A 21,317-nucleotide genomic window follows, 5' to 3' on the forward strand; every position below is an offset into this window, starting at 1 on the left:
GGCCACCTATATCCTTCATCGGGGGGGGGGGAGGAAAGGAGATTGTCAGCCCCTTTGAGTCTCCTTACAGGAGAGAAAGGGGGGATATAAATCCAAACTACTCCTCCCTCTTCTTCTTCTTCTTCTTCTTCTTCCTCCTTCCTTTCCTTCCTCAGGTGGCCAAGCAGGAGGGCCACCTATATCCCATCGGGGAGGAAAGGAGATTGTCAGCCCCTTTGAGTCTCCTTACAGGAGAGAAAGGGGGGATATAAATCCAAACTACTCCTCCCTCTTCTTCTTCTTCTTCTTCTTCCTCCTCCTCCTCCTCTCAGGTGGCCACAGGAGGGCCACCTATATCCTTCATCGGGGGGGGGGGAGGAAAGGAGATTGTCAGTCTCTTTTGAGTCTCCTCTCTACAGGAGAGAAAGGGGGATATAAACCAAACTACTCTCCTCTTCTTCTCTTCTTTCTTCTTCTTCCTCTTCCTTCCTTTTCCTCGCAGGTGGACACAGGAGGGCCCCCTATATCCTTCGTCGGGGGGGGGGGGAGGAAAGGAGATTGTCAGCCCCTTTGAGTCTCCTTGCAGGAGAGAAAGGGGGGATATAAATCCAAACTACCTCCTCTTCTTCTTTTCTTCTTCTTCTTCTTCCCTCCTCCTCCTTCCTCTCAGGTGGTGGCCACAGGAGGCCACCTATATCCTTCATCTGGGGAGGAAAGGAAGATTTGTCAGCCCCTTTGAGTCTCCTCTTACAGGAGAGAAAGGGGGATATAAACCAAACTACTCCTCCCTTTCTTCTTCTTTTCTTCTTCTTCCTCCCTCCTCCTTCTCCTCAGGTGGCCACAGGAGGCCACCTATATCCTTCATCTGAGAAAGGGAGATTGTCAGCCCCTTTGAGTCTCCTTTGCAGGAGAGAAAGGGGGATATAAACTCAAACTACTCCTCCCTCTTTCTTTCTTCTTTTCTTTCTTTCTTCTTCCTCCTCCTCCTTCCTCTCAGGTGGCCACAGAGGGCTTTCACCTATATCCTTCATCGGGAGGAAGCGGAGATTGTCAGCCCTTTGAGTCTCCCTTACAGGAGAGAAAGGGGGATATAAATCCAAACTACTCCCTCTTTCTTTCTTCTTCTTCTTCTTCCTCCTCCTCCTTCTCAGGGTGGCCACAGGAGGTCACCCTATATCCTTCATCTGGTGAGACTATCAGCCCTTTGAGTCTCCCTTGCAGGAGAGAAAAAGGGGGATATAACCAAACTACTCCTCCCTCTTCTTTCTTCTCTTTCTTCTTCTTCCTCCTCCTTCCTTTCCTCCTGGTAGGTGGCCACAGGAGGGCCCCCTATATCCTTCCTTCATCAGAGGAAAGGAGATTGTCAGCCCCTTTGAGTCTCCTTACAGGAGAGAAAGGGGGGATATAAATCCAAACTACTCCTCCCTCTTCTTCTTCTTCTTCTTCTTCCTCCTCCTCCTCCTCTCAGGTGGCCACAGGAGGGCCACCTATATCCTTCATCGGGGGGGGGGGGAGGAAAGGAGATTGTCAGCCCCTTTGAGTCTCCTTGCAGGAGAGAAAGGGGGGACATAAATCCAACTCTTCTTCTACTCTTCTTCTTTAACCACTACATATGCTAGTTCTCTCTTGTGCTAAAGTAGCCTGACCGCAGCACGCCACCACACAACGACAACTTCACCTCCCCTTTCGGTATCCAGCTTCTCAGATCAGATCGGCCGCCAACCTGAAGTCAGTTTCTGATGGTTGGCCTGCAGCGGAACAACGAGAATTGAGTCTCGTTGTCCCTCGGAGACCCAACAACATTTTTGGGGTAGAAGCGTTCAAGAATTAAAGCTTTGTATCTGATGAAGGGAACATTGACCCTTCAGGGGTAGAGCGGTTTATTAAATTGAATATATACATTAAATAAATAAATAAAAGCTCATGCTCCCAAAAGACTTCTAAGGTGCCACTGGACTCGAAGCTAGTCAATCCAAAGGAGATTCACTGCCTCGGAGTGTGGTGGAGTCTCCTTCTTTGGAGGTTTTTAAACAGAGGCTGGATGAACATATGTCGGGAGTGCTCTGATTGTGTGTTCCTGCATGGCAGGGGGTTGGACTTGATGGCCCTTTGTGGTCTCTTCCAACTCTATGATTCTATGAGGAATTGGCAAATTGCAACCCTACTCTCTTTCCACGGGAGGGCAGTGTAGCCTCACACCAGCGGCGCTGAGAAAAAGCCTACCGCCGGATTGCAAACACCAAGGGCGCATTGACTCTCTCAGAAGCTGATTCCCTGCAAAAATCCTGTTGGTCTCTGAGACGTTATGGAACTCCAGGCTAGTTCTTCGACTGCAGAGCAACACAGATACCCTTTCGAATCATCTTCGTGGTCCTTTGTAAACGCTTCCAAAGGAAAAACAACAACTCCTAAGTTTATTTCAGAGGGAACAGCTGCATTAATCCCCCCCCCCCCAAAAAAAACCCCAGTGTGAACCTACCTGCAGGTCTTTCTCAGAAGCTGTTTTTCATATGTGATACAGGGTAAAAACTCAGCCCTTAATATCTGGACTTGTTCCTACATGAAATGGATCTTGATCGCCTTTGGCTGGTGTTTCGGCACCCAGCGCAGTATATTCTTTTCTTCCGTTCGCATTCGGGCCCTATTGGTGTTGGTATTTCTTACTGTAACTGATTTGCTGTTACCGTCTCGGCGGCTTTTCAAAACTCACACTGTACATGTCATATAAAATTATACAAATTGCCGTGAACGATGCTGACCTCAACACACTTAAGCCTGCATGAATTACGCAGGCTTAAGTGTGTTGAGGTCAGCATCGTTCAGGAGCGCTGCAAACAGAATAACAAACTTTACAGGTGCAAACAGGAGCGCTGCAAACAGAATAACATACTTTACAGGTGAATTCCCCCAAAATCAATTCTGGAAAACACGACATCCAGAAACCGTTTTTAAAAATTTATTATTACGAAAACACTGTTCGTCATCAGTGAAAACACTTTTTTTGAGGTACAGCAAATCAAATACAACCGTGAAGTTGTACCAAAAGTTCGGCGTCTCTTGGCAACGTGTTGACCTACTCTCCAAAACGGCATCCATCCAAGACCTTTCAGAAGCAATCTCTTCGGTTGGGGGGACCAAATATATTTCTCACCAGGTTTAAATAATAAACTGCTCTTCTTGGCCAATAAAGGGGAGGGCGCATTAGTTGATGTTGCATTCATGAAACGAGGAATGCGTTCAGCCTCTGAAAAGGAAGATCCGAAACTGAATCGCATTAAGGAAAATGTGTTCGGACGTCAAACTTGCCTGTTTGGGAGTAATCGGTTTCTCGGCAATTATCCGCGAGTCCGATGCCTTTGCTAGAGTTTGTATTCCTTAGTGGGCTGGGGTGGGGGCGCAGGGTCACTGTCAAAGGATAGTTTCTCGGCAAACGCCGATTAAACTGTGTGGCCTGCCCCGCTCTAAACTGTGTCGGATGTGGGCTCGACGGAGGAAGGCAACGGGGGAGCTCAGCGCCCCACAACTCTGGAGGTGAAGGTCTTCCTGCGGCCGCTTGCGTGAGGTATCCACATCCTGTTGGGAGCTCGTAATCACCTGCGGATAACAGGTGGGAGAGAGTGAGGAGAAGAAGCAGGTATGGGAAATCGGCGTTCAACATGAGGAAGACGGAGAGCCCCCCCCCAGAGTAGTCAGTCAGTCAGACTTTATTACAAAGATCAGCAACAGTCCTAACAATAAAACCAAACTTTGTACATCAGCAATGCAACATAATAGGGTGGGCTATAAAGTCGCGTTATTACTTTATACGAACATTTAAAAATCCTATTTAATTTACGCTAAAATAGTACGCGTAAATTAATGATTTAACATTTCTATTTGAGACTGAACATTTATACTACGATTATTTTTAAAAATAATTAAAAATTGTTTGTACAAAGTCATATTATTAACTGTATTTTAGCAACCTTCGGGCATAAATACACAATCAACATAAAACCTCAATAAAAGAATTGCCTTCCAGAGTATTCACAGCCCAGCTACACCAGAGAGTCCCCAACCTATTTGAGTCTACGCATGCCTTTAGCATTCTGATACTATATGGAAGCCCAGCGCAAAATGGCGGCTGCAGGTGGCGGAGCCTACACATAAAATGGCTTCTACAGAGTTCATCTTCAGGCAAACAGTGGTGGTAACTTTTTTTAAAAAATCTGCAAAGCGAATCAAAATCTAGTCCTGCCACTTTCTTTAAAAAATTTTTGGGGAAGGCATCAGGTATTGTTGGACACTGCATTGAAGACGCATTAACTCCACAGTGATCTCAATAAATCTATAAGGCCCATATTGCCCTATAAGGTCCATATACCCTAACATCAACAGATGAAGCCCTTCTGGTGGTATCACCACCATCAGTGGTAAAAAAAGGTGGAGACCCAAGATAGGGCGTTTTCAGTGGTGGCTCCAAAACTGTGGAACGATCTCCTCCCTGTGGTGCAACATTTTACGGGAGAAAAATCTCCTGTCATGTGGAGGTTGCAGGATTTACAGAAACATTTATAGACCGCCTTCAAGGCGACTTAAAAAGGGGATCGAAGTCCCTGCACAGACCCAAGGCAAACTGAGGCAGTAATTTGCATTGTGTGGACTGAACAAAGGCGGATTCTGCATGGACCAAAAACAGTGGTGTGAAAATGGTGTAAAATGGTTTAAAACAGTGTAAAAGGGTTTACACCATTTTCACACCGTTTTCACACCGCTGTTTTTGGCCCATGCAGAATCCACCGAAGAGCAGCAGTGGCGCAGGAGGTTAAGAGCTCGTGTATCTAATCTGGAGGAACCGGGTTTGATTCCCAGCTCTGCCGCCTGAGCTGTGGAGCCTTATCTGGGGAATTCAGATTAGCCTGTGCACTCCCACAGACGCCAACTGGGTGACCTTGGGCTAGTCACAGTTCTCTCAGAGCTCTCTCAGCCCCACCTACCTCACAGGGTGTTTGTTGTGAGGGGGGAAGGGCAAGGAGATTGTAAGGCCCTTTGAGTATCCTGCAGGAGAGAAAGGGGGGATATAAATCCAAACTCCTCTTCTTCTTTATGTGACTCGTTTAACCCCTGAATTGGAATCTGGACCCCCATTCAGGCTGGCAATGCAACCAGTTCACACACACAGGTTTTACTTGTAGTTCTCATCCTCTGGAAACTTATATGACAGTAGCAGTTTTACACCGCCCTTGTGGCACCGGAGAACAACCAAATGAAAAATAAACGAGAGATCCCTCTCGTTGGTTTTACCAACACAGGAAACTGCCTATCCCTGGCGAGCCCAAGGTCTTGGATTTGGGTTTCACACGGACTGGGAGCGCTGGTTACTTTTTTGTGTGTCTCGCGAGACTCGTTCCAACAGCTCGCCAGAAATCAATGGCACTTACCTGGTCGATGATGTTTGCGCTAAAGATGGCTTCTTCCATGTGTCGTTCGTCAGACTTGATGACCGACCGGATGCTGTTGACCACATGGCGCACCTCTGGTGGGAGGTGACAGTTCGAATGTTCCAAAAATTTGGCCACCAGCACCTTAGTGTCTTTGTAGGTCTGCAGGTCGACTAAGGAGTGCGGCCGCTCTTTGCAGAGGGTCTCTAAGGCCTTTGGCTTTTGGGAAAGGTTGGATTTCCTCGGGTCCTTGGACTTCCCGGCGGGCAGGAAACGGTTTGCAGGGTCCTGGCAAGCAGAGGCAGCCACGTGAGGACTAGAAACTAGAAATGAAGGGGGAGGGCAGGAAGGGAAAGGCGAGAAATGCAGCTTTAACAACCATCGCAAAGTTGAACAGGAGCAAAGTAAAACAGACTCTAGGCCAATCATTTAATAAGAGGTGAATGGACCTTTTTTTGGCACATACCGTATATACTCATGTATAAGTCGAATTTTTCAGCACATTTTCAATGCTGAAAAAGCTCCCCTCGACTTATATGCGGGTCATTAAAATTTTTGTGTGTTTTTACTTTGCCGGCCAGCAGGGGGCGTGGTTTTTTATGCTAGGGACACCAAATTTTCAGGATACCCTCAGAAGACACTCCTGGTGATACCAGCCAAGTTTGGTAAGGTTTGGTTCAGGGGGTCCAAAGTTATGGACCCCCAAAGGAGGTGCCCCCATTCCCCATTGTTTTCAATGGGAGCTATTAGTAGATGGGGCTACCCTTTTGAGGGTCCATAACTTTGGACTCTCTGAACCAAACTTCACCAAACCTGGCTGGTCTCATCAGGAGAGTCTCTTTATGATACCAGCCAGGTTTGGTGAAGTTTGGGTCAGGGGATCCAAAGTTATTGATCCCCAAAAGGGTGCCCCATCCCCCATTGTTTACAATGGAAGCTAATAGTAGATTTTCCATTTCTGATAATATCCCTCTTAAAATCTAAGTTGAGTTACATTTGGATGATGATGAGGAATCCAGTTTTGAAGGATTTTAACTATTGTGTTTTAGCTTGGTTTCTGATTGAGCTAAGGTTTTTGTACTTTTAAAGTTATTGTTGATACCATATTGTTCTTGTTGACCCTCTTTTCCACTTAACAGAGCCAGTTTACTGTTTTTCTTTGAAATAAATATTCAAAAACATTTAATCTACTGATGCCTCAATTGATGTAATTTTATTGGTATCTATTTTAATTTTTGAAATTTACCAGCAGCTGCTGCATTTCCCACCCTCGACTTATACGCGAGTCAATACGTTTTCCCAGCTTTTTGTGGTAAAATTAGGTGCCTCGACTTATATGTGGGTCGACTTATACACGAGTATATATGGTAGTTTGATTCCGTTCCTGCTGTTGCTTTTGTTGCACAAGCACAAATTGTTCAGGGCCCCTTAATGGTGTTTAAAGTGGCACCTGCTCTTAACCACTACACCACATTGGCTCTCAAGACAGCATGTCAACAGGATACGTGTTTGGAAATCTGTGGATGAATCCGCAGGACTATGGAGGGACAGCTCAGTTCTGCCAAGTAAGCTGGCTGATAGTTGGATATGGGGAGGGGGATTTTGCCCACCCCATAGACATCAAACCCCAACCCTAAGCAGCCCTGAGCTGAACCAACTGAACTTTATCAACTTGTGGCAGAAGACTAAACAACTCTTCATGGGAAAGATCTCAGACCACTAGTCTAAGATACTGTTGAGAGCCAGCGAGGCGTAGTGGTTAAGAGCAGGTGCACTCTAATCTGGAGAACCGGGTTTGATTCCCTGCTCTGCCACTTGAGATGTGGGGGTTTATCTGGGGAACCAGATTAGCTTGTGCACTCCAACACATGCCAGCTGGGTGACCTTGGGCTAGTCACAGTTCTCTCAGAGCTCTCTCAGCCCCACCCACCTCACAGGGTGTTTGTTGTGGGGAGAAGGGAAAGGAGATTGTAAGCCTCTTTGAGTCTTCTTACAGGGGGGGGGGATATAAATCCAAACTCCTCTTCTTCTTGATTTGCACAAAGGCTGGAACATCTGTACATCTGCGCAACTCCCCCCCCACACACACGCTGCGTACCTTCTAAGGTCGATGAACACGACAGAGGGTCACTAGTAGAGCGGACGATGTTTGAAACCCTCCCTTTCCTGCTGCCCTGTTGGGCCGTTCTGTCTGGGCAGCCGTGGGGCAAAGTGTGTGCAGGCACTGAACAGCGGGGGCGATAAGTCTGTGACGCTGCCGGCTGGCTGAAGACGCCGCAGCACATTTTCCTCGGCTTGAGCGGAGGGCTGGCTTTGCACTCCTGAGCCGAGCCGCGGCGGTCTCTCTCGGAGGTGCCGAAATTCTCCGAGGAGCAGTCCGTGGAGCGGCTACGGGGGCAGTTCTCGTGTCCCTGCCCGCGAGGCCTGTCCGGAGAGGTTCGGCCACGGACGCCGACGTCCTTGTCCGGCGAACCCTGTAAATTAGTCCTGTGCAATCCACACCAGAAGCTGTGGTCCAAACTGGAGCAGCTCCGGTGTGTGGCTCCCTTGCGGGTCACGCAGTAGGAAGATAAGTCCCCGGAAAGCACAGACTCCTGGACCTCCCGCGAAGAAAGATTCTCTGAGGAGAAGCTGTGATCCGGCACGTCCTCGGCTTCGGAGACCACCTGGGACATGCTGTCCACGGATGCTGGAAAACAAGGTATGCTTAGAAACGATTGCATTGCCATCTTTGAGCATTATTCCTGTCGATTTTAATGTTTGTTTTGTTTGTTCATTTATTTATTTCTTAGGTTTCTATACCGCCCCATCCCCGAAGGGCTCTGGGCAGTGTACAGCATAAAAATTCATACAATTCATACAATGTTAATAATCACTAAAATACACTAAAATTCCATCTAAACAGCGGTTCATGCAATCAGATAATTAAATAATTAAAAGTTAAATAAGTTAAACAAGAGGCGTCCAGAAAAGCCCACCTTTAAAACCTTCCCCAAAAAGGGAGAGCAGTGGGCCCCTCAATATGAGGGTTACCCTGATGTAAACAGTACAGGGAACCAATCAATGGCTAGACACTCCAAAGGCCCGGTGGAACAGCACGGTCCTACAGGCCCTGCGGAACTCACCGAGATCCCGCAGGGCCCGGACAGCTGGAGGGTGTTCCACCAGGCTGGGGCCAGCCGCATCATGTTCCCCAGCATACTCAAGGAAGATTCACCCTGAACCGGAAAGAGGAGGGGCGGTATAGAAGTTTAATTAACGAGTTTAATTAATAATTAATAACAACAACAATGTGGACAAGAACCACAGGTAACTTCCACTGCTAGCAATATATTACCAGTGGCACATCCACCAACTGGCCCCCACACCGCAACCAAGGTAAGTTAAGAACGGGCGTGCCCATTAGAAATAGTGGCAGAAAGTACTGTCAAGTTGCAGCCAATTTACGGTGACCCCATGTGGCTTTCAAGGTAAGAGACCAACTGAGGTGGTTTACCACTCAGGTTTGCCATTGCCTTCTCTGCGTAGCAATCCTGGACTTCCTTGGTGGCCTCCTATCCAAATACTAACCAAGAAGAATAAGAATAAGAGTTTGGATTTATATTCCCCCTTTCTCTCCTGTAGGAGACTCAAAGGGGCTGACAATCTCCTTGCCCTTCCCCCCTCACCACAAACACCCTGTGAGGTAGGTGGGGCTGAGAGAGCTCCGAGAAGCTGTGACTAGCCCAAGGTCACCCAGCTGGCGTGTGTGGGAGTGCACAGGCTAATCTGAATTCCCCAGATAAGCCTCCACAGCTCAAGTGGCAGAGCGGGGAATCAAACCCGGTTCTCCAGATTAGAGTGCACCTGCTCTTAACCACCACACCACGCTGTGTTCTTGGATGCAGCGTCAGATGCAATTCGCTTCATCCATGCAATAGCTGGTCAAATGCATAGCAATCCACCGAGCATGATCCCATTTGCCTACTATCAGTAAGTACACAGGGTTGTGACTACCTTGGGTGCCAAGGTTTGCTGGGGTATTCCTCTCGCCCAGGCCAGACTCTGCAACTTGCTGGTCCACGTTTGTGACCTGGGAGTCAAAAAATATACATGCCAGTTGGTCATACTTCCTTTGTCGCCAAGGGTGCACCCACAGGATGCAAACAGGAGCAAACTCTTACTATTTCCCAATAACACTTGGTGGGTGCCCGAAAAGTTGTTGGTGGGTGTTATGGCACCCCTGGGTACCTTATTGGAGATCTCTGATATAAATGAATCCTAAGCTGGACTGTACCACTTTAAATAGTGGAGGTCTCTGATATAAATGAATCCTGAGTTGGACTGTACCACTTTAAATAGTGAAGGTCTCAGATATAAATGAATCCTGAGTTGGACTGTACCACTTTAAATAGTGAAGGTCTCAGATATAAATGAATCCTGAGTTGGACTGTACCACTTTAAATAGTGGAGGTCTCTGATATAAGTGAATCCTAAGCTGGACTGTACCACTTTAAATAGTGGAGGTCTCTGATATAAATGAATCCTGAGTTGGACTGTACCACTTTAAATAGTCGCGAGCTCTGATATAAATGAAGCCTAAGCTGGACTGTACCACTTTAAATAGTGGCGAGCTCTGATATAAATGAATTCTAAACTGGACTGTACCACTTTAAATAGTGGCGAGCTCTGATATAAATGAATCCTAAGCTGGACTGTACCACTTTAAATAGTGGCGAGCTCTGATATAAATGAATCCTAAGCTGGATTGTACCACTTTAAATAGTGGCGAGCTCTGATATAAATGAATCCTAAACTGGACTGTACCGCTTTAAATAGTGGCGAGCTCTGATATAAATGAATCCTAAGCTGGACTGTACCACTTTAAATAGTGGCGAGCTCTGATATAAATGAATCCTAAGCTGGACTATACCGCTTTAAATAGTGGCGAGCTCTGATATAAATGAACCCTAAACTGGACTGTACCGCTTTAACGAGTGCCGAGGTCTGATATAAATGAATCCTAAGCTGGACTGTACCGCTTTAAATAGTGGCGAGCTCTGATATAAATGAATCCTAAGCTGGACTGTACCGCTTTAAATAGTGGCGAGCTCTGATATAAATGAATCCTAAACTGGACTGTACCGCTTTAAATAGTGGCGAGCTCTGATATAAATGAATCCTAAGCTGGACTGTACCGCTTTAAATAGTGAAAGCTCTGATATAAATGGATCTAAACTGGACTGTACCGCTTTAAATAGTGGCGAGGTCTGATATAAAGGAATCCTAAACTGGACTGTACCGCGTTAAATGAGTGAGCTCTGATATAAATGAATCCTAAACTGGACTGTGCAGCTTTATTAATTAGAGCTCTGATATAAATGAATCCTAAACTGGACTGTACCACTTTAAATGGTGTGGCTCTGATATAAATGAATCCTAAGCTGGACTGTACCACTTTAAATAGTGGCGAGCTCTGATATAAATGAATCCTAAGCTGGACTGTACCACTTTAAATAGTGGCGAGCTCTGATATAAATGAATCCTAAGCTGGACTGTACCACTTTAAATAGTGGCGAGCTCTGATATAAATGAATCCTAAACTGGACTGTACCGCTTTAAATAGTGGCGAGCTCTGATATAAATGAATCCTAAACTGGACTGTACCACTTTAAATAGTGGCGAGCTCTGATATAAATGAATCCTAAGCTGGACTGTACCACTTTAAATAGTGGCGAGCTCTGATATAAATGAATCCTAAACTGGACTGTACCACTTTAAATAGTGGCGAGCTCTGATATAAATGAATCCTAAGCTGGACTGTACCACTTTAAATAGTGGCGAGCTCTGATATAAATGAATCCTAAGCTGGACTGTACCACTTTAAATAGTGGAGGTCTCTGATATAAATGAATCCTGAGTTGGACTGTGTCACTTTAAATAGTGGCGAGCTCTGATATAAATGAATCCTGAGTTGGACTGTACCACTTTAAATAGTGGCGAGCTCTGATATAAATGAATCCTAAGCTGGACTGTACCACTTTAAATAGTGGCGAGCTCTGATATAAATGAATCCTAAGCTGGACTGTACCACTTTAAATAGTGGCGAGCTCTGATATAAATGAATCCTAAGCTGGACTGTACCACTTTAAATAGTGGCGAGCTCTGATATAAATGAATCCTGAGTTGGACTGTACCACTTTAAATAGTGGACTGGCACTCCATTTCCATAAGTTCCCTCATACTTAAAAAGAAGTAGTAGTAGTAGTAGTGAAAGTACTCCCAGAGCATCAAGGAAAAGGGTGCTGTCTAATCTCTGCAATGCTGATTTCTTACATGGGGGTGCCAAGTTTTCAGAAATGAGAATGCCTTCCCCCGGATCATGTGGTATAGTCCTCCATCCGGCTGTCTCAGAATTTGGCAGCCTGATTCTATTGTGTATAAAGACCAGCCTACCAAGAGGGCCATCTGCGTGTTATATCACTGTTGATAATATTTAAATAGCTGACATGGTACATTTAAATAATAAAGCGTGTGTGTTTAGGGAGGGGGAGAATTCACCATTGTTAAACCCACCAGGCAGAAATCCATCTTGCTGACGAGTCGACGTTCCGACTCTACCTTCTGCAGCAACTTAGCAATATTTTTACCCCCCTCCTTCAAAAAAAGGGAGGATTCATTCTGCCTGAGAAATCGATGCCCTCTGTGCATTCCCCCCCCCCCCCCGCCCTGAAATATGTATTAAGGGAGGTCAGAGGATTGAGCGAGACGCATCATCCGAAGAAGAAGCCGTTACTCCGGCCGTGGGTGGCCGCAATGCACTGAAAGACCATTACGATGAGCGATAGCGCCAGAATTAATAATCTTTCATCTGGCACCCCCCCACCCCCCCAAAGCTTAATTTGCGCAAGGTCCTTTGCCGAATCAAACACGAGGCCCTCCTGCCCCCGAAGCTGTTAAGCTTTGACACCGCATAGCTCTTGGGATTGAAACATATATTTCAACAGAAAGGGAACGAGGCGGAGACGGCTCTTCCCCCCCACCCCAGATATGATTAAGCTTGAAGAGAAAAAGAACAGAAGAGCGAGATGAACAGGCGAGCCCCCCGGAGCAGAGAGCTGAAAGGGCAAAAAATAAAATAAATCTCGCCGCAGCTCAAGAGACGGCGGAGAAAACGCAGCCGGAGCCGTTTAAAAAGGGGGAAACTGGGACAGACACTAAAAGAGACGGCGGGAAACTTCTTTTGAACCACAAAAAAATAATTGGATCAATGGTTATTCCCTCTCCCCAGGGAATACTGGGAATTGTTGCTCCATGTAAGGGGAAGCTAATACAATAGAATAACAAAAAGACTACATTGTGAACGAAGAAGTCCCAGGTTCGAATCTTACTATGGCCAGGTAGTCTTGAATCTTTGGAGTGTCCAGTCGCTGAGTAGAGCGCACCCCCCCCTCCTTACTCACTTATTTTTAATCATCCTATTTCTGTTTACATCTACGTTACCCTCCTAGGGAGGAGTCCGGCCGTTCCCTGTTTGAGGAGGCTTTTTAATAAATTGGGTTATGGGACGCCTGTTATTATTGTATTGACCGCTGTTTTAATGGATTTTAATAAATGTAACAATTGTTATGTGGTCACTATTGTGATCCTTTGTTATACACTGTATATATGTTGACGTTGTGCACCGCCCAGAGCCCCTTGGGGATAGGGTAGTCTACAAATCCAATCAATCAATCAATCAATCAATCAATCAATCAATCAATCAATCAATCAATCAATCAATCAATCAATCAATCAATCAATCAATCAATCAATCAATCAATCTTATTATTATTTGTTCTATTTTTACCCCACCCTCCCTCTAAGGCGCTTTGGACGAGGCGTACGGATCTCCATTTAATCGGCCGAACAGGTTGGGCTAAACGAGAGAAGTTAAGCGACCGCTCCGGTTGCCTCTGACTTTGACACTCTTCATGTCAGCCGACATGACCAGATTTTACACAGGAAAACCCAACTTTGAGCACATCAAAGGAAAAAGTTGATCTCTTCTACGGAGTGCTGAATAATATTTCACTGCTCAGTATATTAATGAGAAAAGGCATTTATCGTCAAGATTTAAGAATATTGTGTCGCTGGACAGGACTAACCATTCTAGCAGGGACCGGCTAGATACCTCTGGGAAGATCCTATGAAGGCAACCATACCCTCCCATAATTTACACTCTGTATACAGGGCACACAGGTAATCTTCCTCTGTACATGGGGGCTCCATTTAACTATCAGGGCTGGTAGCTCTTGGTGGATCACGACATTTATTTGATCCAAAGTACCAGAATTAAAGACTTGTGTGATCCAAGGCAGAGGGACGTAGTGAGTTTTTAAAAGGAAGAAGAAGAGGAGGAGGAGGAGGAGTAGTAGTTTGGATTTATATCCCCCTTTTCTCTCCTGCAGGAGACTCAAAGGGGCTGACAATCTCCTTGCCCTTCCCCCCTCACAACAAACACCCTGTGAGGTAGGTGGGGCTGAGAGAGCTCCGAGAAGCTGTGACTAGCCCAAGGTCACCCAGCTGGCGTGTGTGGGAGTGCACAGGCTAATCTGAATTCCCCAGATAAGCCTCCACAGCTCAGGCGGCAGAGCTGGGAATCAAACCCAGTTCCTCCAGATTAGATACATGAGCTCTTAACCTCCTACGCTACTGCTGCTCCTTTAAGTCAAGTTTCTTGTCAATGTTCAATTCCCTCTAAGTGGGCAGGAAGGTTCAGCCTCGACACGCAATTTTCCGGGCTCTCTCCGGCAGCAACGAAAACTTCCGTGACTTTGCGCCTGACCTTTGCAAAAATGCTATTATGCAAGCGCTGCCCAACCATAGCACAGGGTCCAGGGGAATGCAGATTTATCCATTAAAATCCCAAGATACCATGGGAAAGATAAACAAAAGGCAACCGACTGGAACTTATCTATCCGAGAAAACACCAAAATGCTCAGAGCTGGGTTTTATTTTATTTTATTTTAAAAATCCCCTTCTAACTTGGAATTCCAGCGACGCTTCCGAGTTCCGAAAACCATTACAGACAAAGTATCACATTGGAGTTCCCTTTCGGCTCTTCTGACCCACCTGTCTAGCAGGTTCGCCACCTGCCCTTCCCTCCAATGAGTGGAGGGCAGGTTACCCAGTTCTCTCCTTTCCATTCAGTGGTGTAGCTGGGGGGGGGGGGGGACAGGTTGGAGCCCCAGGTGCCATTTTCTGTGGTCACGTGGGGGGCACATTGGAGGGCCCTGTTTTGAATTCCCCATGGAGTTAAGAACATAAGAACAAGCCTGCTGGATCAGACCAGAGTCCATCTAGTCCAGCTCTCTGCTACTCACAGGGGCCCACCAGGTGCCTTTGGGAGCTCACCTGCAGGAGGTGAAAGCAAGGGCCTTCTGCGGCGGTTGCTCCCAAGCACCTGGTCTGTTAAGGCATTTGCAATCTCAGATCAAGAGCATCAAGATTGGTAGCCATAAATCGACTTCTCCTCCATAAATCTGTCCAAGCCCCTTTTAAAGCTATCCAGGTTAGTGGCCATCACCACCTCCTGTGGCAGCGTATTCCAAACACCAATCACACGTTGCGTGAAGAAGCGTTTCCTTTTATTAGTCCTAATTCTTCCCCCCAGCATTTTCAATGAATGCCCCCTGGTTCTAGTATTGTGAGAAAGAGAGAAAAATGTCTCTCTGTCAACATTTTCTACCCCATGCATAATTTTATAGACTTCAATCATATCCCCCCTCAGACGTCTCCTCTCTAAACTAAAGAGTTCCAAACGCTGCAGCCTCTCCTCATAGGGAAGGTGCTCCAATCCTTCAATCATCCTCGTTGCCCTTCTCTGCACTTTTTCTATCTCCTCAATATCCTTTTTGAGATGCGGCGACCAGAACTGGACACAGTACTCCAAGTGCGGTCGCACCACTGCTTTATATAAGGGCATGACAATATTTGCAGTTTTATTATCAATTCCTTTCCTAATTTGGGACAGGGACGAAGTTGAGCGTCAACCAGCAGGGCTCCAAATTCCAAACTCCACGTGGAGTTTTGGGTGGGGCCAGCCCGATTGGCCGGTGTTCGACTGCACCCCTGCCCTGAACTCCACGCCGAAGGAGAATTTGAACTCAAACCCCAGTGCAGCATTCCGATTGCTAAACCCTACGACTCGTGTGTTTGTTTATTTATTTATTATTCCATTTATACCCCGCCCTACGCCAAAGTCAAACGGCAACTGACATAATGGGGTTAAAAGCCCCGTTGAAACATGCCGTCCTAAAGACATTAAAACATAAACATTAAAAACCACCATAAAAACACCCTTCGAAAAAAGTCAATAAAAACAGCATTCAAAATCCCCACCCCACACGAAGCTTTTCATTTAGAGAGAAGCAGTGTGCGTTCGGCCTCTATCGGGCTTCATTCCCCCTCTTCGAATATGAGAAATCTCATCTTTTTTGGGGGGGGGGCGGGATTGTATTTTCTTGCCCAAGTGGCATCAAAGACCAGGTTGGAAGGGTAAGGTCAGAAAATTGTGATAGGTCCAGGAGGAGATGCCTGTATTCATAATGTTCGCTGTCAGAATTATAGAACCATAGAGTTGGAAGAGACCCCAAGGGCCATCAAGTCCAACCCCCTGCAACGCACAATCAAAGCACTCCTGACAGATGGCCACCCAGCCTCTCTTTAAAAACCTCCCAAGAAGGAGACTCCACCCCACTCCAAGGTAGTGCATTCCACTGTCTGTCAGGAAGTTCTTCCTGATGTTTAGGTGGGATATCTTTTCCTTCCCCTTGAACCCATGACTCCTGGTCTTTATCTCTGGAGCTGCAGAAAACAAGCTTGCTCCCTCACCAACATGGCACCCCTTCAAATATCTAAACATGGCTATCGTGTCACCCCTTAACCTTCTCTTCACCAAACTAAACATCCCCAGCTCCCTGAGTCTCTCCTCGTAGGGCATGGACTCCAGACCTTTCACCACTTTGGTTGCCCTCTTCTGGACCTGTTCCAGAATGTCTAGGTAGGAGCTGATTTCAGAGTCTTTCATACCTGGTGAGTGGGGGCTTGTCCAATCACGGCTTCATACGGAGGGGGCAGCTCCGCTGGGTAAACCATCCCGGGGCTGTTAATCGCAACCTCGTACAAAGTGCTAAAGGGGGAGTGAGGGAAGTCCAAGTGGAGGCCTCTAAAAAGATAACAAAAGCAACAATAAGTAGGATTCATTAAAAACCACCGACAGTCGACAGACTGAAACGTCATGCATTCAGTTTACGGCAAGAAAGTCATACCAGCATGTTACCATCCTTAAATATAGGGTCAAGCACATTTTTTTTCTATCTGAATCCCCCCCTTGTGGGAAACAAATCCATGTATCTTTGCACCGTTTGCCAATTCTTCAGGGGCAAGCCCCGCCCTGACCGCCTCCCCCATAATAGTCATATGCAAATCTTTAAACCTTATTTGCATGTCCTGCCTACAAATGATGCAAAAATATCACAAAAGGAACTCCGAAAGGAACCACAACAGTTCAAAGCTGGCACAGAGAAAACTGATAAGAACTTTCAGAGGCGAACAGGAACAAAAATGCCCCGCAGCTTCATCCTTAGTCAAAAAAGCAAGTTTCTGACCTCTCAGCTCCAAGGAGTTCAGAAAATTAAAGATTAGCATAATTTAATTCCAACGTGATACATGAGGAAGAATACGCGGGGGACAAGAAAAATCACCTTTGTGCTTCTATCACGGGAGTGCAGGTGTACTCAGGTGGGTAGTAGGGGGGTGGCGGGATCGGAGGAATGAACTCATCAAAATCCAGAGTTTGGTGCAGGATCGTTCCGTGGGAGGTCAGACAGTCCGTCTGCGTGGAGTGCAGTCGGTGCGGCAGGAACTGCGGGACAGAAACGAGACCATGGACAGGTTAGCGACATTCCCCAGCGAGTTCTGGGAAGTAAGTAAACAGTTAGCCCCCCCAAAAAACAGGAGAAAGTTTTCTGCCTTATTAGTCGGCAGATATCAAAGAGCTCCCAAATCTGAAAGATTTTGTCCTTGTCCTTGGAGCAGCAGTGGCGTAGTGGCGAAGAGCAGTGGCTAAGAGGAGGTGTACTCTGATCTGGAGGAACCGGGTTTGATTCCAGCTCTCCCACTTGAGTTGTGGAGGCTTATCTGGTGAACCAGACTAGCTTGTGCACTCCCACACATGCCAGCTGGGTGACCTTGGGCTAGTCACGGCTTTTCGGAGCTCTCTCAGACCCACCTACCTCACAGGGTGTTTGTTGTGAGGGGGGGAAGGGAAAGGAGATTGTAAGCCCCTTTGAGTTTCCTACAGGAGAGAAAGGGGGGATATAAATCCAAACTCCAACTCCTCCTACTCCTCCTCCTCCTCCTCCTCCTCTTCCTCGTCGGAAGGGGGGAAGGGCAAGGAGATTGTCAGCCCTTTTGAGTCTCCTGCAGGAGAGAAAGGGGGGATATAAATCCAAACTCTTCTTCTTCTTCTTCTTCTCCTCCTCCTCCTCCCCCCCCTCCTCTTCTTCTTCTCCTCCTCCTCCTCCTCCTCCTCCTCCTCTTCTTCTTCTTCTTCTTCTTCTTCTTCTTCTTCTTCTTCTTCTTCTTCTTCTTCTTCTTCTTCTTCTTCTTCTTCTTCTTCTTCTTCTTCTTCTTCTTCTTCTTCTTCTTCTTCTTCTTCATTTTCATTTGCACAGAAAATTGGTTCGTGGAGGCCCGGGATTGATGCAAAGGATTCCTGAAAACACAAAGTTTTAAGAAGAGGCAGAGGAGGATGTTTGCAAAGGGAGGACGCTGTAGAAATACAACATGGCCACACAACCTGGAAAACCCACAACACCCTAGTGATTCCGGCCGGGAAAGCCTTCGACAAGACATTAAAGGGGAAATGTCCACATGCCTGCTTGTTTACCTGCCGACGAAACAGCAGCTTCCCCTATCTCTGCAGGTCTCCCTTGATACGTGCTGAGATGTTTCTTGCTGCACATTAACAGCCAATTGGGCAAAAAAACCCCAGACCTTTATCTGGCAATTTGCTCAGTTTTTCTGTTATCTTGCAGCACGTTCAGAAGGCTTTCCTTGTTCTCCGTTCCCCCCAGAGAACATGGCCCTAAGGTCTATCTGAGTGCATTTCCCATCCTGCTGGGATTTCCTATTCCACCCAGCACTGAGTATTCCCTTATCACACAGCTCCTGGGCACCGACACAGAGTCTTAGATTATACCCAGCCGAAAAAGCACCAGACTTACAAAAGAATAAGTGGGTGGTTTGAGGTCACCATTACCTTCCTTCCGGAAAAACTGCGCGTGGCGCTTCAAAAGCAAAATCTAGGATTGAGGAGGAAAACTTCTATCCTGCATTTTTTTCTTTCCAGCTCTGTGAAATTAAATTGCTAGCAGATATTTTACAGCAGGATACGCCAGCTCTACATCAAAACATATATACCGCATCAGAGATATCGGCACGGCAAGGAACGGCAGAAGGCCAATCTCGGTAGAAGCGATTCAGCGAACAAAATATAGACTTGCGGGAAGATGGAAGATACGCAAGCGAAGCGGAGTTCTTGTGATCTGTTTTCCGGTTCAAAATGTGCCTGACTCATAGCCACGCTCCGTCCCTTACGTGCCAAGATGAATAGGTTCTCAATCTTTTTCCCAGCATCCCATAGCAAGGTGGACCGAAGAAATTGGAGCTAGTGAAGGTCGGGAGGGAGGAGGAAGACGCTGTATATAGAACCAGGGGGCATTCATTGAAAATGCTGGGGGGAAGAATTAGGACTAATAAAAGGAAACACTTCTTCACGCAACGTGTGATTGGTGTTTGGAATACGCTGCCACAGGAGGTGGTGATGGCCACTAACCTGGATAGCTTTAAAAAGGGGCTTGGACAGATTGATGGAGGAGAAGTCGATCTATGGCTACCAATCTTGATCCGCCTTGATCTCTGATTGCAAATGCCTTAGCAGACCAGGTGCTCAGGAGTAGCAGCAGCAGAAGGCCATTGCTTTCACCTCCTGCCTGGGAGCTCCCAAAGGCACCTGGTGGGCCATTGCGAGTAGCAGAGTGCTGGACTAGATGGACTCTGGTCTGATCCAGCAGGGTGGTTCTTATGGTCTTATAAAGACATGGGAGTCTTGTGTTTCACCCAAAGAAGAATTTTGAAGAGGAGGAGGAGTTTGGATTTATAACCTGCTTTTTCTCCCGTAAGGAGACTCAAGGTGGCTTCAAACTCCTTTCCCTTCCTCTCCACGTAGCAGACACCTTGTACGGTAGGTGGGGCTGAGAGAGTCCTGAGAGAACTGGTGACCAGCCAGGAATGGAGGAGTGGGGAAACAAATCCGGTTCACCACACAAGAATCTGCCGCTCGTGTGCAGAAGTGGAGAATCAAACCCGGTTCTCCAGATTAGATGAGCCTTCCTGCCCAGGTGTGACCCGCAGATGAACCCCAAAGTCCTTGGAGAGGCATCTATTTTGAGAGGAGCAGTGCCAAATGGTAATATTATTTAGAAGAATACGAAGAAGAGTTTCGATTTATATCCCCCCTTTCTCTCCTGCAGGAGACTCAAAGGTGCTGACAATCTCCTTTGCCTTCCTCTCCCCTCACAACAAACACCCTGTGAGGTGGGTGGGGCTGAGAGAGCTCCGAGAAGCTGTGACTAGCCCAAGGTCACCCAGCTGGCGTGTGTGGGAGTGCACAGGCTAATCTGAATTCCCCAGAGAAGCCTCCACAGCTCAGGCGGCAGAGCGGGGAATCAAACCCGGTTCCTCCAGATTAGATACACGGGCTCTTAACCTCCTACGCCACTGCTGCTCCTTTACCACCAAATTGCTTCACTATCTCAGTTTCAGGATTTCATTCCTAACGAAAACTATAAAAACGGCCAAGACGGGAACAACTTTCCCCGTGGTGGCAAAACCTTCCTTCTGCACATTTAAGAAATTGGTGCGCATTCCGTGTCCGCGCTCAAAGGCCCGAGGGTGCTGCACTCCCATATATGTTTCATTCGACATCTTTTGGAATCTGTGACCCTGCGTAAAAAGGTTAGCAGCCGACTTGACAGCTTTTGGGTGGATTTATACGGCAGGGGGAAAGGTTTGCTGGAGAAAAGGTTTGCAGGTTTCCACTTCGCAAACCTTGGTCAGCAAAGCATCAAATGCGTACGCTCCAGGTCTGAAGGGAACGTTTGGGTATCCTAAATGAAAAGGAAGAATTAGAAACATGAACGGGATCTACGACCGGGTTTTGGCACCTCCAGGGAAGGTTTGCTTTCCGTACTGTTTCATCCCTAGCCCAGGAAAAGCTAGAAGGGAATCCCTGGCATATAGTCGACCCAACGCAACCAAGATTCTGAAATTAGCAGAGGCACAACGGTAGAGAATCTAGAAGGAGAAGGAGAAGGAGGAGAAGAAGGAGAAGGAGGAGGAGAAGAAGAAGAAGAAGAAGAAGAAGAAGAAGAAGAAGAAGAAGAAGAAGAAGAAGAAGAAGAAGAAAGAAGAGAACAAAAAAGAAAAGAAAAAGAAGAAGAAGAAGAAGAAGAAGAAGAAGAAGAAGAAGAAGAAGAAGAAGAAGAAGAAGAAGAAGAAGAAGAAGAAGAGGAGGAGGAGGAGGAGGAGGAGGAGGAGGAGTAGTTTGGATTTATATCCCCCCTTTCTCTCCTGCAGGAGACTCAAAGGGGCTTACAATCTCCTTGCCCTTCCCCCCTCACAACAAACACCCTGTGAGGTAGGTGGGGCTGAGAGAGCTCCGAGAAGCTGTGACTAGCCCAAGGTCACCCAGCTGGCGTGTGTGGGAGTGCACAGGCCAATCTGAATTCCCCAGAGAAGCCTCCACAGCTCAGGTGGCAGAGCAGGGAATCAAACCTGGTTCCTCCAGATTAGATACACGAGCTCTTAACCTCCTACGCCACTGCTGCTCCT

General features: G+C 46.9%; 1 protein-coding gene across 1 annotated transcript in view; it reads right to left on the reverse strand.

The window, feature by feature from the left end:
• Positions 1-2,921: 2,921 nt before the first annotated feature.
• Positions 2,922-21,317, reverse strand: part of ENTREP2 (endosomal transmembrane epsin interactor 2) — an 82,953-nt gene continuing 64,557 nt past the window's right edge. Inside the window, exons 4-9 of the mRNA XM_048519713.1 lie at positions 17,126-17,286; positions 16,452-16,587; positions 9,396-9,471; positions 7,498-8,088; positions 5,400-5,722; positions 2,922-3,573 (exon numbers count right to left, since the gene is read on the reverse strand). Coding sequence (XP_048375670.1) covers positions 3,388-3,573; positions 5,400-5,722; positions 7,498-8,088; positions 9,396-9,471; positions 16,452-16,587; positions 17,126-17,286 — 1,473 coding nt within the window. The 3' untranslated portion in view covers positions 2,922-3,387. The remainder of the gene's footprint in view (positions 3,574-5,399; positions 5,723-7,497; positions 8,089-9,395; positions 9,472-16,451; positions 16,588-17,125; positions 17,287-21,317) is intronic.

The sequence above is a fragment of the Sphaerodactylus townsendi genome, linkage group LG17, assembly GCF_021028975.2.
Source record: "Sphaerodactylus townsendi isolate TG3544 linkage group LG17, MPM_Stown_v2.3, whole genome shotgun sequence".
In the NCBI taxonomy this organism is placed as follows: Eukaryota; Metazoa; Chordata; class Lepidosauria; order Squamata; family Sphaerodactylidae; genus Sphaerodactylus; species Sphaerodactylus townsendi.